This window comes from Macrobrachium nipponense, chromosome 20, assembly GCF_015104395.2.
Source record: "Macrobrachium nipponense isolate FS-2020 chromosome 20, ASM1510439v2, whole genome shotgun sequence".
NCBI classification, from domain to species: domain Eukaryota; kingdom Metazoa; phylum Arthropoda; class Malacostraca; order Decapoda; family Palaemonidae; genus Macrobrachium; species Macrobrachium nipponense.
The window spans coordinates 66256583-66272162 of NC_061089.1; the positions used below are offsets into that span (position 1 = coordinate 66256583).

The following is a 15580-nucleotide window of genomic DNA, read 5'->3' on the forward strand; positions in this document are numbered from 1 at the left end:
TCAAGCTGGAGAAGTTCGTCACGATGTCGAAAACTCCGAACAGCAAGACGGCCGTGTATGATGGAAAGGAGGTCGATCTCAGGCGCCCTCCTCCTCCTTCGCAGCCCTCTGGCGCCCCGCCGGCGTTCTACGACAGGGGCGTGGAGTGGAGGACGTTTTTGTGGAATCCGAAAACTAAGGAATTCCTCGGACGTAACGCCCAGTCATGGGGTAAGTGCTTTGATTGGCTTACGGGTTAATTAACTAACTTTCGATTGGTGTGCGAAAATAGATACGTTAAGTATGTAAGAATTGTGATCTACTTTGCATAAGTAGAACAAAATCTTGCAGCCTCAGTACATTGAGAGAGAGAGAGAGAGAGAGAGAGAGAGAGAGAGAGAGAGAGAGAGAGAGAGAGAGAGAGTTTTTATCATCAGTACCTATACATCATAATTCAATAGCAGATGCTGTTCTCTCTCTCTCTCTCTCTCTCTCTCTCTCTCTCTCACATATTTTCTATATTAGTATAAGCCTATACATCATAATTTCAAAGCTGATAATTTTCTCAGAGAGAGAGAGATCTCTGAGAAAATTATCAGCTTTGAAATTATGATGTATAGGCCTATACTAATGATAGAAAATATCTGTGTATGTGTGTAATAGAGAGAGAGAGAGAGAGAGAGAGAGAGAGAGAGAGAGAGAGAGAGATTTCTATCATCAGTAAAGCATCATAATATAAAAGCAGACCATTTACGTACAAAGAGAGAGAGAGAGAGAGAGAGAAGCGTTTCTTAAATTTGGTTTCATTAATGGCAACATCAGTATAAAATAATTTTGTAAGAAACGTGACCTCTTGAGTAGGTGTATGTCCTAATTTCACGTCCTCGGTTTTAAATCTTGCAGTTGGTTTTCAAGAAGAATTTGTTTCAACACTTATAAAAAAAGAAAAATCTGCTGTAATATTCTGACAAATATTCTCTTACTCTGTGATTATATTCGCTTCGTCATTTCCTGTAGCTGACTCACTGACAGATACAGAGTTTCAGGTACAGAGCGTTACATAACCACGCACTGGGGGCTTACAATATTACAAAGCAGATACGCACGAGTCTCCTTGGTTCAATTAAACAGTAATTACCCATTTGAATACAGCATTAGTCCGAAGATGAATCCTATTCATAAGGAACAAGCCCACATGGGCCACTTGATATCCAAGCTTCCGTAGATTATGACATTTTGAATAACAGGCTATTCGAAAATGGCAATTCATTATCACTAAATATTTTATTAATATCTAATTAATAAGACGGATAAAGTTATAAGGGGAAATAAATGTTAGAGAGAATATTAGGTCTATAGATTCAGCAGATTTTTGGATCGTGTCCGAGTGTTGCAACAGTAATATCTGTCACACGCTTATTTATAGAAGAGGGTTTGACGTACTTTTTATTAGTCTACAGTTTCTTCAATTATATATATATATATATATATATATATATATATATATATATATATATATACAAACGCTCCTGGGAAAATAATTAAAGACGGTTGTAAATCACGACCGGTGTCGGCGTTATTGCTAATCAGCAACCGGTGATGATTTACTAAAACCGTCTCTCATTGTTTCCCGGTGGTGTTTGATATACAAAATCACGTGTAAACGTCATTATAAGCATATATATATATATATATATATATATATATATATATATATATATATATGTGTGTGTTGTGTGTGTGTGTGTGGTGTGTGTTGTGTGTGTGTGTGTGGAGAAGAGGAATAATTACCACTAGGCCTGGACGTATAAACACTAACTATAAACTCCTCCTGTCGCAGGAAAGATCACAGCTTTCTACGTCGTCTTCTACGCCTTCCTGGCCTGCTACTTCGCCTTCATGATGACTGTCCTGTACCACACACTCGAAGACGACCGCCCTAAGTACACTTCGCACGGAGGGGAGTCCATCCTCAAAGCCCCAGGTAATTCAGACTGAGATGAGACTACATCTTGTCCATACACATACGTAAGTCATCGCCTGTGCTTAGGTTCACAGTACCACAAGACCTCGTCAGTTCAGGGAACTGGCTCAAGTCGTATTTCCCGCCTGGGATCGATCGTGGGCCTCTCATTGGTGAGGCGAGGCTGGTGCTCGTGGTCAGGTGGTACTAGCCTGAGTATAATATGGCCTGGATAAGTGGCTTAGGCCTAAATATCGAATTAAGCCTATGCATATGGTAGTTGGTTAGTCATGGAGGATTGTTGTTAGCTTGAATAAGGTTACACAACCAGCGATGTCATTCTAGGGTTCCTATATACGTAATAGTATATATACACATATATACCAATATAGATCTAATACATAGGTTTGTGTGTGCCTTTTTTTTTTAACCAAACAATAACTCATTATTCAGTGACCAAGTTAAATATTTATATGTAACGTAAATTGTACTACCCATATTTTTCTGCTTGGCAATAGAAGTCTACGGTAAAAATGATAATAATCGCTATTCTAAATACACTTTATGAACGCCGTTACTGAATCGCCAAACATAACAGTATCCCGTATCATTCACATATACACAACCTCTCACTTGTTTCCACCATAATTTCAGTTTTACTATTATTCTCTTTTGGCGCAAATCAGGTCTGGGGATGAGACCAGATTATCGGTCTTCTGACCTGTACCATCTCATGGAATACGACCCCAACGACGAGGATTCGTATGTGCCTTACGTGAACTCCATAAAGAACCTTCTTGCCGGTAAGTTTTCAGTTGTCATTCAAATCCAGTCTTCAAGTTTTCCTTCTTCTCATAGGCCTATATGAGTCTATGGCCCGTGTCTCGTACGTGGATTCCATAAACATTGAGCTTGCTTTCAAATCCAGAATATTCTTCGAGGTGTCTTCTTTTCGGTCTAATGACATATTTACTGTCAAAGCTTCAGTTTTCTTTCAAATCCAGAGTTTTCTTCTTCTTCTCTTTTAGACCTATGACTTGTTCAAGTTTGCGGATCTCTACATTTTCATAACTGAATCCTCTTTTTAAGTATTGAAGAATGAAGCCACCATATTAACATATTTTTGTAAAGGATGAACGTTACGCAGACTTAAGGGAATTTGATTATGCAAACTTAGATGCAACTATATTTTTATAAAGATATTTTTTTTTTGCATTTTTACATGTTTATTCCGTCCTATTTATTCCTCGTCATGCACGTATTGTATTTTTTTTTATATAGTTTTCATATTTAAACTGCTAAAGATGTCAGTATTACGCCATTGAGTTTTTATATATTCTCTCCCAACAACTGCAAGTTCTGTATTGTCTATTTCTTTTTTATTCATGAAATACCTAAATACATTTGGTAGCTTCATTCTTATCGACATTTAAAGATACAGATTCAAGGTAACATCTGAAATAGAATCTTAGTAATCAGTTCAAGCTGAATTAGTTTTTCTTGGTAAACCATCGAAGCCCAAGAGTGCTAAGAATATTTCCCGTTTTATTTCAAGGTTACGACAGTACCAGTGACGATATTCCAAACTGCAAAACGAGAGTGAGTATTCCCTGTGGTTTCGACGTAACTTCTCTGCGAGATTCGCAGTCGACGTGGGACGAAACTACCTGGGGATACAACACTGTTTCCCCTGTGGTCATCTTGAAGTTGAATAAGGTGGGGTACTGATGCGTATATAGTACTACAATCTATAGTGATTTCCTGCTTTCGTTTCGTTTTTAGTCATTTCGTGGTCTCATATTAGAAAAAAATCTTTCTCAATTATGGATTTATTTGCTTCACACGGCAGCAATCTCACGAACGTTGACAAAAAAATTGCAGTAAAATAAACTAAAGAGAATTCCATTGGTTTCCTTCCTATTACTGTAGTACCATGTGAAGTTCATTTGCCCTGCTATGGTATGACAGCCATTGGAAATAACAGTTAACGTACATTTCAGACATTTTATTTGTATTTTATTTGTGTTGTATTTCTAACTTACGAGGATATTTTGATTTATTCCAGGTTTTCGACTGGATTCCAAAACCTTACAGCCCCAGTGGTACCGGTCTTCCAGAAGGACTCGGGGCCTACATCAACGAAACTGTCACAACACAACCTCAGGTACTGTATCGATTGGTATCATTATATCCTCTTGAACTGCTTAATATATTAATCAACATAAACGTGAGAAATCTATCCTAAATATCAAATAGCTTATTCATTCTTTATCCGGCTTTTTTTTTCAGATGGTGTGGGTTTGGTGCGAGACTAAAGAGGAAGGGGTGACCTTTACCTACACCCCCTATCCCGGTTTCCCAGTTTATTACTACCCCTTCGTGAACCAACCAGCGTTCGTGTCTCCTTTGGTAGCTGTGCATATCCAAGATGTCCCTGGTATGTATAGTCTCTCTCTCTCTCTCTCTCTCTCTCTCTCTCTCTCTCTCTCTCTCTCTCTCTCTCTCTCTCTCTCAAATAAATTCTCGTATATACCCTCATCAGCGAGCTCTGTAGTTTTAAATTTACATTCATTCAACAAATATCATACGGAGAATTCGATATATTTTCATACTTCAATCTACTTTCTCTGTCTGCAGATACGCATGAACATTGTTACGAATAGATTCAATTCTTGTGTTTAATAGACTCTAATATTTGCTTCCAGTTGAGACTGAAGTAAGGATCTCCTGCAAAGCTTACGCTAAAAACGTCAAAGACGAAGCTCTTCTGTTCACCTTGAAAGTGAAACCGGTAATACCAGCCTAACCAGAAAGAAAAGAAAATAATCCCGTTTTAAACGAATCCAGGTAAAAATGTCACAGGAAAAAAAAGGCACAATTAATTTATGTGCCGGATAAGGCGTGAAATTGGGTCTCTCAATTATTTTATGTCTAGTAGAAGTCTTCACCTTTGGTCTAAAGATTCCATGCCGATTGGTTCCAATACTTTCCTGACATCGAGTTTCATTTTTGTTGACAGGCTGTGGACGAACTATTCCATAGTATAAGCTTGTAGACCTACTGTAGATATTGTTTGTCTGTTTGACTGCTTTTTTGTATTCTTGTTGCAATTTTTTAAAATCATATGATAAATTAAACATTTAACAAGTGGTGTGATTCTTTTTAACTTTGCATAATTCATTCTGGTATAAAAACCATAGTCTGTGGTAGGTATACAGTTTTCAATTTTGTTCGGGAACTTAAGTCTCCTATGAATTTTGAGCGATTTTGAAGTTTTATATAAAAATACATAAATAAAAGACTGATATTTTCACCTATATGCCATTTATTCTCGAAAAAGAAGTTAATAAAACTTACTATAGTAAACAAATGAAAGGCGAAACATACAATGACATACGATGAAAGTACCTTATAATAACACAGACTTAAATGAATGAACATCATAAACAACACAGGACTGTTTGTAACAAAACTCGTATATAGAACTAAGTCTACAGTAACATAGTAGATAAGATGGCTTCAGCTGATATACCTCATATACCACTTTTCATAATTGTTGCTATTGCATTGCAATAGCTGCAATGAAAGTAGTTACAGGTCAGAGCATATATCTTTTTTTATTGTTTTCCATAGCAATTATAATGAAAGCAGATGAAAGATTGGCAGCTGTACTAGGACTTTCATAATAGCTGATTTCTGCATAACAATGTGATGAAAGATAAATTTGAGTATTTTAATTTTTTTTATCAAATGTAATTGAAGGAAAGCTTTCACTATAGACTTATAAAATATGGAGAATGTTCAGCGTGCTGTTATGAGATTCTGTTAGAATTGCTACAAAGAATTATTATTAGATTAAAATAATAATGATGCTTATAAAAGTAACAAAAATATATAAGGCTTAAATTCATTACGAGATTGTACAGTATAGTATGTCAGATCTAGCAGAATATCGACTCTGTTAAATTAATTACTCAACATTTGTTATAAAATCATGAACTGAAATATTTTCCTGAATCTGTCAAAAACTAGATCATTATTATTTTTTCAGTGGTTGCTAAAATATTTTCCGTTAAGAACTATGTCTGATATTTTTAATATATTAATTTTAAAGAGTATTTTTAATTGCAACTACTTCGAATATTCTTGAAAAATTAAATTGAAAAAAATGAGACTGCAATTTCTCGAGTATAAAAAATAAAATCGAATAAAGTTTGACTTAAATGAATACTTATGAAGGTGATTTGATGAATTATTTGTATTTCTGCTAACTGTATTCGACGAATTCAGAATGCGAATAGGCAAATGAACTATGAAAACATCAGGTGCAAAAATGAATCGATGAAGTTGGAGGTCCATGAAGAAAAAAAGGGATGAACACAGACAGATGAACTAGGCTGATGATCATCTCTGCCCTTTCTATCCTATTAAACAATGTTTCTATGCATTGCAGCTCAGTAGTGAAAGAGACCACGTATAATACTACTAGAGTTACTCAAGAGATGAGTCTTTCCGAGTATATACTTTATCGACCTGATTCCACATCTGAGCTCGGGATTTCTTCGTAATAGTTCCAGTCCTGGATTTCAGTGGTCGTTAACATGACGTACAAGATTCCAGAGCAGAGGTAGACTCCTCCTGCTAGGAGAACGGAAGAGGTCCAGCTGCCACTCTGCAAACAAATGAACAACTACGTGAAAAATACGAATAAAACATAGGCCTATAAGTTCACGTTTTCGACTTACAATTGACAAGGCATTCGTATGGTTTTCGTCTACCATGCCGTAGTAATTAGCTCAAAATACACAAGTTTATTGCCCATTCAAAATCTTATATGCCAATTTAAACGAAGTAGAGGGGGAAAATCCACAGTAGAATTTTGTAACAATCGTATAAACGTAGACCATTTACCTGCAGAATCAATGCGTTTGTAACAACAGGCGCTACAAAGCCGCTGATGTTTCCAATTCCCAGAAGACCAGAGAGTGTACCTGTGAACAAAGGGTAAAATTGGTCACCATAGGCCTAGAAATATCTCAGTCCCCAGTAAGGGAGGTCTCACTAAAATATCAAACATAAGATTTATTGTTTGTTTCAGGTTGTAATAATTAGCCTAAAAAGATCATTAAAGTGTGGATAAGTCTTTGGAACATGTTTATAATGTATACATATGGTCACGCGTTACCGTTTTTGTCACATACGTTTCTAACTGTAATAACAATAAGTTAGTGTTATATATGAAACTATAACCTTTATTTCTAACCTGCATAGTTAGGGGCGATGTCCATAGGAGACAGAGTGTAGGTGGACAGTGAACAAGAGCTTCCTATCGTCAGAATCACCATCATGGCTGACACAGCCAACGAATTGCAGCCGCTCAGTACGATCCCAAGAGTTCCCATCGTTATGAGAATTGTACCTGGAAGCATAAAATTAAACAGTTCCACGAAATCGCGACAAAAAAATATTATAAATATGACAAATGGCTGACAAAATACTTTCTACTTTTCTCGGGTCTTACCTGAGAGTGGATGGCCCTTCTGGTATTGAGCTTAGAGAGCAGGTACTTGTTCAGGTAGTCGGAAATCCTGCCGAAGGTGAAGGCTCCGATCCAAGACCCGACTTGCATCATTGTCAGAACCCTGCTCACTTGGTTCATGTTCATTCCAAACTGTTAGAGAGAGATTATAGAGTTACAGTCTGGTTAAAAAAAAAAATAGATTATAGAATTACAGTCTGGGTCAAAATAATAAACTATTAACACGGAGAGATAATGTGTAGGCCTACAGTTATGCCTAGTCGGGGTTAGAAAAATAAAACTATAACACCGAAAATAAAGGCCAACAGTGTTTAAAAAATAAAACTATAACACCGAAAATAAAGGCCTACAGTGTTTAAAAAATAAAACTATAACACCGAGAGAATATAGACCAACAGTTATAGTCGGGGTTATAAAAATAAAACTAACAGCGAGAGAATATAGGCCTACAGTTACATGTTGAATTCTATGAGCATGTAGGCCTAAATTCGCAAAATGAGTTTAAAAGTAATAAACACTTTGAAAATGTATATAGGCCTACAGTTACAGTCTGGATTGAAAAATAAACTATAAATACAGTGAGAGAATGCATATAGGCCTACAGTTGCAGTCTGGATTGAAAAATAAGCTATAAATACAGTGACACAACGTAGGCCTACATTACAAACTGAGTTAAAAAATAAAGCTAAACACTGAGAGAATATAGGCCTTCATTTAAAGCCGAGTTAAGAAATAAATTGTCATGGCATAACTAAATAAACATGAAAAGACTAACATAGCTCACCAACCAACATGGAGAACTATCTAGTGTATATATATATATATATATATATATATATATATATATATATCATATATATATAATATTACATATATATACATATAATATATATATATATATATATATATATATATATATATAGGCCTACCTTAGCTGTCAGGAAAGTGGGTCCTTCTGTTGTCGTGATGTTCGCCAGCCAAGACGTCGCTACTTCCCCTAAAATACTCGGGTAATATCTCCAGCACGTAATGAGTTTCCGCCATGGAACGGAGTGCTGAAAAAAAAAAGGCAAAGGAATCACTTGGTTTATTTGCATCAAACTAAGCCATATTGTAAATGTGTCATACAGATGGAGGTGAAACTGAAAACTATTACCCCGGAATATTTACCGCCTTTTATTCATGATTTAGTTTGTGTTTATGTCTTTTGTTCTTCTCTATGATATTTGCCGTCTTTTGCTATACTGTTTACAATCGTCTCCAGCCCACTTTGCACGTAAACTGGTGTAGTTACTAAAACCACAGGGGCGTACCCAGAGTTTTTTTTTTATAGGGGCGGGGGTTGGGGGCGTCGTTTTTCCCAAAACTGGACCTTTACTTCTATAAATGTCATTGCATATATATAGGTATATACAAGATGAAATACTCGCAAATGTTATTTTAGTTATTTTAAGAAGACAAATTGGGTATGTGGTCTATGCACTTTAACCCGATTAGATGTTATTCTAAGTTTACTGACTTTGGTTGACAGAAAATATGGACTTCCAGAAATTTGGGGAAGGACTATAGTAGTCCTTCGCCTTCAGTTTCATCTATATACGGGGTAAGCGCTGGTATTGGTTAGGCCCCAGAGAAATTCCTATCTTATACCTTAGGTTGGATGGACTCGTTGATCAGCAGAAGGTCCTGCTCGTATTTGGAGATGTAAGGGTGCTGCTGGGGGTCGTTGGTCACGAAGAACAGCCAGAGGGGCGTCCACAGAATGGCCAGGATCCCCCCGCCGTAGAACACCCACTGCCAACCCAACTCGCTGACTATGTAGCCTGATCCTCCTAGGGCTATGAGGCTGCCGACGGACATACCTGAGGAAGTAGACGATTGATAAATAGATAGATAGATATTTACTCTTCCGCAAACAAACTTACAAAAGGGTACTAAGGCGACGATAACTAATCCAGACTTATTTTGAAATGGTCTATTTAGGCCTAGTCCCTGCTATTTCTACTGTGTAAATACTGAAGTCCAGCTCGTTCTATTAAACAGAATAATAGTTAGCTAAAGAGTTATTGACCTTTAAAAAGTGTTCGTACGTACGTACGTACATACAAGAAAACCATTTGTTCCTGTGATAAAGTGGTCATACAACAATGCTGAAAAATTTTCCCATCATATAATATTTCTTTGCACGGGACGTTATAGTCCTACTGAATAAAATACAGTCATTTATCAAAGCAATTAATTAAAAGAAATGTGCAAGAATTCATATTTATCAGATGCTTACATTATGACTCCACAAAATAAATAAACAAATAAATTAGGCGATTGCCAATTAGAAAACACTTGAACTTAGTAATAACTTTAACGCTAACAACTGTGCATTGTTTAGAAGCACCATTGTTATCAACTGAACTGCGCTTATGACTTTTTAAACTAATTATTGAAAATGTCAAAAACCTGTTATGAAACCTACCCGAATAAGCGACTGTAACCATAGTAGCCAGCTCGTCGGGCGGAGCCCATTTGGCAATGACGAAGTACAGGGCGGGGAAGGCAGGCCCTTGGACTAGACCCATGCAGAACCTCACACCAGCCAGGGCCAGAGGATGGACATGGGCCATGAAGGGGCACATCATACTCAGGATACCGGAGCTGAACAGGCTGACGGCCATGACTTCCCGCGCTCCGAATAATTCGCTGATGCGTCCTCCTGAAGGAGAAAGGTTCGTGGAAATCGTTATAGGCCTATGTGCGTTGGTTTCGCCAATCGCGTTGTATTATAGAACGATCTTGCATTAGCAATGAATTCGACATTCAAGGGGGAATTGGGGTTGCTTTACCTGAGCTTTTGGTCATAAAGTAGCCCCAGAAAAACGTTCCGAGGATGACGCTTTGTTCGTATCCGCTCCAGTTGAACTGTTCTTCGGAAGTCTGCGGAGAGAATTTTCGATCATTTTTTGCTTCGCGAATCGTATAAATAAGTTCGGACAACTTGTTGAGCTATGGCCGAATTTATTTTTACTTTTATCAAGCTGTTATATCAAAGATATGTTCTTGACTAACACATCTATTGAGAGAGAGAGAGAGAGAGAGAGAGAGAGAGAGAGAGAGAGAGAGAGAGAGAGAGAGAGAGAGAGAGAGAGATAACTTAAACAAGATCTTTTAAAGAGAAAATTAGGTTAGACATTAAGGTCTTGTTAGAGAGAGAGAGGAGAATAGTTTAAATATTGAGGCGTTATTTTAGAGAGAGAGAGAGAGAGAGAGAGAGAGAGAGAGAGAGAGAGAGAGAGAGAGAGAGAGAGAGAGCTTAAACAATAATACCTTTATTCCACAATATTACAAGGGTTATTCTTACAAAATGCAATGGATTAAAATATACATAAAATGTTTGTTTAAAATTTAACCTCTGCTGATTAAAGTAATATGCACATAGATTAATATCTAAATATCCATTAAAAGTATTTGACATAAAATCATTAGATACTTATAATAAGAGCAATGTCTTTTTTTAGAGAGAGAATTAGATTAGACATTAAGGTCTTGTTAGAGTGTGAGAGAGAATAGTTTATATAATATTGAGGCGTTACTTTAGAGAGAGAGAGATCATAGTTTAAACAAGGCCTTTTTTTAGAGAAAGAGAAAATAGTTTAAATATTGGGGCGTTATTTTAGAGAGAGAATAGTTTACATAATATTGAGGCGTTTTTGAGAGAGAAGGAGAGGGGGTAGTTTATATGAAATTGAGGCGTTATTTTAGAGAGAGAGAGAGAGAGAGAACTTAAACAAGGCCTTTTTTAGAGAGAGAATTAGCTTACACATTACGGCCTCGTTAGAGAGAGAGAGAGAGCATGGTTCAAACCAGGCCTTTTTTATTAGAGAGAGAATTAGATTACACATCAACGCCTTATTAGAGAGAGAGAGAGAGAATAATTTAGATATTGAGGTGATATTATAGGGAGAGAGAGGGAGAGCATAGTTTAAACAAGGCCTTTTTTAGAGAGAAAATTAGGTTAGACATTACGGCTTTGTTAGAGAGAGAGAATAGTTTAAATATTGAGGCATTATTTGAGAGCGAGAGAGCTTAAACAAGGCCCTTTTTTGAGAGAGAGAGAGAATTAGGTTACACATCACGGCCTTGATAGAAAGAGAGAGAGAGCGAGAGAGAGAGAGAGAGAGAGACTTACCGAGGTGTCGGTGTCATTATTCAGGTCTTGCACAATGGCCGCGGGACAGGACTCTTCCGCAGTCATGGTAGCGTTGGCGTTCGTGTTGTTCACCATGGCTACGATAGCGACGCTCAGACCGTATCTCACCAGATAGTCGACGCTGCATCCCACCATTCCCAGGACCGTCACGACGTAACGGATTCGGGGAGTCCACCATTCTGGTCAAAGATAAGAAGAAAACGGTCAGAATGGCGGAGTTTTTAGGACATTGGCCGGCGCAATGAGCCTATAAAAAAATAGGCTAAGTAGTACGATACATATTCTTGAACAATGTCTAGGTCTAAGTCTTGCGTATGAGACCACGAAATCGCTTGCTATACACCATTGAACGCATAAATGAACACAACAAGTCGTTTTCCAACCAAGAAATGATCGGAAATGAACGCGCCGCCCCACCAAACCTCAACAGGTGAACACGTGGTCTTGTTTACACCGTTTCCTTATCGTTAGGTCTAACTTGTAAACCAGCTTGAAATCTCAGCAAGAGATAATCTAACCTTGATTCGTCTCGTCTGATAAGAACTCTATTTTCTACCGCGATTTTGGATTAGGGATGACCACCCGAAAGATAAGGGAAATACGCAGATAATCATTATCGTAGTCTAGTTCAGCAGATACATTCGTGAGGCTCGCTCGAGCATATCAGATATCTAGAGTCTAGACCGATTTACACTGGAATGTAAGAGAGAGAGAGAGAGAGAGAGAGAGAGAGAGAGAGAGAGAGAGAGAGATGGTTAAATAAAAAAAGCGCACCCCAGATGGATGTAACAGGATAATGTTAATTATCCTTGCTCGCTGACTTGAATCTCCGGTCACATGACACAGGTCAGTTCCGTAAACATGAGCAGGTGTTGCCAAAACCGATGATACTTTGGTCAAAATAAGATAATGCATAGACATCTGGCCTACGCGGATTTCTGAGAGAGAGAGAGAGAGAGAGAGAGAGAGAGAGAATCTCTGCATGTAGTTTAGATTTTCTCTGGTAGTAGACTAAAAAACATATGAAAAATGTATTACATTACATTTTATCGTTTTAGTGGTCACTTTTTTTTAATCTTTTATTAAAAAAATATCAGTCATTACACAACACGTATGGTATTACAAAATATTACAAAATTAAATATACATACAATATTTACAATTACTATTGGTTAAAAAGAATTAGAAATCAAAATCAATGTAATTTTTGCTAAACAAATTTTCAATCTGTCTAGTGGTTAGAGATATGGTAAAGTTTTTTTTATTAGTAGAGATTTTTTCAGGTGAATTAGCGTCGCAAAACGTCACAGTATTATGTATATTAATACCAAATTCGAGATCGACGACGTGTGAAAAGGACTTTCATAAAAAGATGTAGAAAAACTGCAGACGTTTATAGTCTATTTCTTCATAGTATGATTATCGATCATTTCTTATTCTATTTTGAAAAACTGCTGTAAAACCTTATTCTATTTTGAAAAACTGCTGTAACAATCAAGGATTGTTAGAGTAAAACAGTGTAACGGAGTCCTATACCATTGGCGAACAAAGTACGCATAAGTCCAAGGTCTTTGGGCTACAAGACAATCTGAGGGCGTAAGGAAAGTTATTCGTTATATCAGCCTGTGCAGATTTCGACGCTGCGAGAAATCAAAATAAGAAATATGAAAATGATGAGGAGAATAGTGAAAGGAAGAGAAAATAGTTAAGACGAGAACGAAAGGAGCGCGTGAATAGGTAGAGGATGAAAATCTATAAAAGGGCAGTGTAATAGTACCATAGCAAGCATCCAGATGTCCGCTCTTGTGACGTCAGCACTGATATCACATGAACCGGAAAAAAATGTACACCCTCTGCATATCACATATCATTCTTTAGCCATGACCCGTCGATTCATTACCATTCGCACTAAAGCTGCAAACTTTTTTTATTTGAAAATATACAATATTTTACAATTTTAATAGTATTGCAAGCAGAATTTCATCAAAGTTGACTTAAATTTTGTCTGTGGATTTGCCTGTTGTTTAAAAAAAAGCTACGTGATTTAAAAAAAAATAATTAAAAGCTTGTTGAATGAGGTTGTATGAATTCTTGTATTAATCGTGAAACTGACAGGTGGGCTAAAAATACAAGTTTAACTGAATGTTGTACTACAACATTCTACGAAGTCTGTGAGTAGGCAAATCTCGTGATAGTACCACAGATCGTATTATTATCAAACGTATTTAGAGCTTTCATCATATAAGAAAACTAACCACTATCGTTGCGACGCTAGATTGCAAGAGTAAAGAAAACATATATAAATTATAAATTTCTCTCCTAAAATGTATACAACTAAATATAGCCTTATCCCGATGCATTAAGTAATGAAATCCTCCTACAGTTTGCCATTTTGGTATAGAAATTTGATATCTTAAGAGACAATATAGATCAATATCGCGTACGTTTATCGTCCGAGGAATTAAATATACATCAAATAAGCCAAAACAATTGAGCTAAACTAAAAATAAAGAGGTTCAAATCGTACTTACTTGGCCGCGGGATCTGGACTTGGCCTTCGTACGGCATTTTGCAGTTGTCGTCGATGACCGTTGTAATTAAGTCGTGTGACCAGTATACCGAAAATAAATCTATCAATGCAACCCACGTACAATTATGCAAACTTCACTATAATCAAACTGTCTATAGACAAGATACAACCTCAGAAATTCAAACCTCAGAGTGGGAAATATATAGTACTACGATCCCTGAACTCAACTGAATCTGCTCCTCCCTTTTTTCCCCGCTAGACCTAACTATTGAAATAGGTGTAAACCGGCACAATACTTCATGATGAGACGAGATGATGTGAATTTTAACCATAAAACGATCAGGATGAAAGCTTTTATTTAAAAACTGAGATTGTGTGAACCACCGGATGGATATATCAAAGCTCAACAGATGAACTTTTAGATGCAACGTTGGAAATCCATAGCATCAAACTCCCTTGTGGACGGAGCCTCGTGCCAGACACACAATGGGGGTGCTAGACACATTCCTCTGGTGTTTACTCCTAGACATGTAAGGTAACCTCCAAGAAATGGCGACATTATGGTTAGAATAAATCATTTTAAAGTAATTTTATGGGAAAAAATACTATGGGAGGGGGAAAATCCCAAACCTAAAACAACCACCCGTGAAAAATGAGGACGAAAACTAATCTCCAAAGCGAACCTCAGTGATTGTGTTTCGTCAGGGACAAAACACAAAACAAACCTTTCCTAAACAAACACACACACAAACGGACAACAAACTGCAGCCAGACGGTTCGTTGCTGAGGCCTCGAAGTCTCGTAGATGGTTAAATGGCAAATGCACCGAATAGGTCCACTGGCTGGCTTTTATATCTGCCCAAAACGACCTGATAAGACTTGCGTCAGCTCCGCCTCCATATTGGAGGCCAAAGATCATTGGTTGGATACGCTTTGACGCAGAGGCCTACCCACGGTCTATCTGGACCGTGGGCCTACCCTGGGCCTATCTATCAACAAACGCACTTGCAGTAGATTGTAATTTGTATACTGTAAGGAAAAAATACAATACTGAAAAGACTATAGGTATGGATACGCTTTAACGCTATTGGCCTTCCTACCAATAAATGCACGTGTAGTGGATGGTAATTTGTATACTGCAAGTAAGGAAAATATATAATGAAAAGACGATAGGTAATATTAATAGATATCATTTTTGCGCTCTCTCAGTCGTTTAACCATTTATCCCGCATTTCGAGAATAATCATTATAGTTTCATTTCCAACAACAATCAGCATTAAAAGTAAATTAGGAAATGATTTGGATGACTATTCCAAACAGATTTATTCAAATTGTATTTTTATCTCCTAGGCCAATAAACTGTCCAAC

General features: G+C 37.1%; 3 protein-coding genes across 4 annotated transcripts in view; 1 reads left to right on the plus strand and 2 right to left on the minus strand.

The window, feature by feature from the left end:
• Nucleotides 1–1904, minus strand: part of LOC135226925 (regulator of microtubule dynamics protein 1-like) — a 48876-nt gene extending 46972 nt beyond the window's left edge. Inside the window, exon 1 of one of the 2 annotated variants that reach the window (XM_064266614.1) lies at nucleotides 1799–1904. The gene's annotated coding sequence lies outside the window, so the exon portion shown is untranslated. The other variant, XM_064266628.1, reaches the window with a different exon arrangement.
• Nucleotides 24–5091, plus strand: LOC135226956 (sodium/potassium-transporting ATPase subunit beta-1-like). Its single transcript, XM_064266644.1, has 7 exons — nucleotides 24–210; nucleotides 1820–1963; nucleotides 2629–2745; nucleotides 3498–3658; nucleotides 4008–4106; nucleotides 4232–4379; nucleotides 4648–5091. The coding sequence occupies exons 1-7, from the start codon at nucleotides 24–26 to the stop codon at nucleotides 4746–4748; spliced, it is 957 nt and encodes a 318-aa protein (XP_064122714.1). The 3' UTR covers nucleotides 4749–5091.
• Nucleotides 5092–5243: 152 nt separating this feature from the next.
• On the minus strand, nucleotides 5244–15045 carry LOC135226963 (sialin-like). Its single transcript, XM_064266657.1, has 10 exons — nucleotides 14214–15045; nucleotides 11662–11861; nucleotides 10319–10409; nucleotides 9952–10188; nucleotides 9132–9343; nucleotides 8411–8536; nucleotides 7448–7613; nucleotides 7206–7361; nucleotides 6854–6933; nucleotides 5244–6614 (listed from the first exon to the last, which is right to left on the minus strand). Exons 1-10 carry the CDS (start codon nucleotides 14248–14250, stop codon nucleotides 6468–6470), a joined length of 1452 nt encoding a protein of 483 aa, XP_064122727.1. The 5' UTR covers nucleotides 14251–15045; the 3' UTR covers nucleotides 5244–6467.
• Nucleotides 15046–15580: the final 535 nt, after the last annotated feature.

Coding starts and splice junctions, on each gene's coding strand:
- LOC135226956 (XM_064266644.1), top strand. CDS start 24: ATGTCGAAAACTCCGAACAGCAAGACGGCCGTGTATGATGGAAAGGAG. Junction 1,964..2,628: donor GTCCATCCTCAAAGCCCCAG/GTAATTCAGACT, acceptor GGCGCAAATCAG/GTCTGGGGATGAGACCAGAT. Junction 2,746..3,497: donor CATAAAGAACCTTCTTGCCG/GTAAGTTTTCAG, acceptor TTTTATTTCAAG/GTTACGACAGTACCAGTGAC.
- LOC135226963 (XM_064266657.1), bottom strand. CDS start 14,250: ATGCCGTACGAAGGCCAAGTCCAGATCCCGCGGCCAA. Junction 9,344..9,951: donor GGTTACAGTCGCTTATTCGG/GTAGGTTTCATA, acceptor CTACTTCCTCAG/GTATGTCCGTCGGCAGCCTC. Junction 7,362..7,447: donor TCAGGTAAGACCCGAGAAAA/GTAGAAAGTATT, acceptor TTATGCTTCCAG/GTACAATTCTCATAACGATG.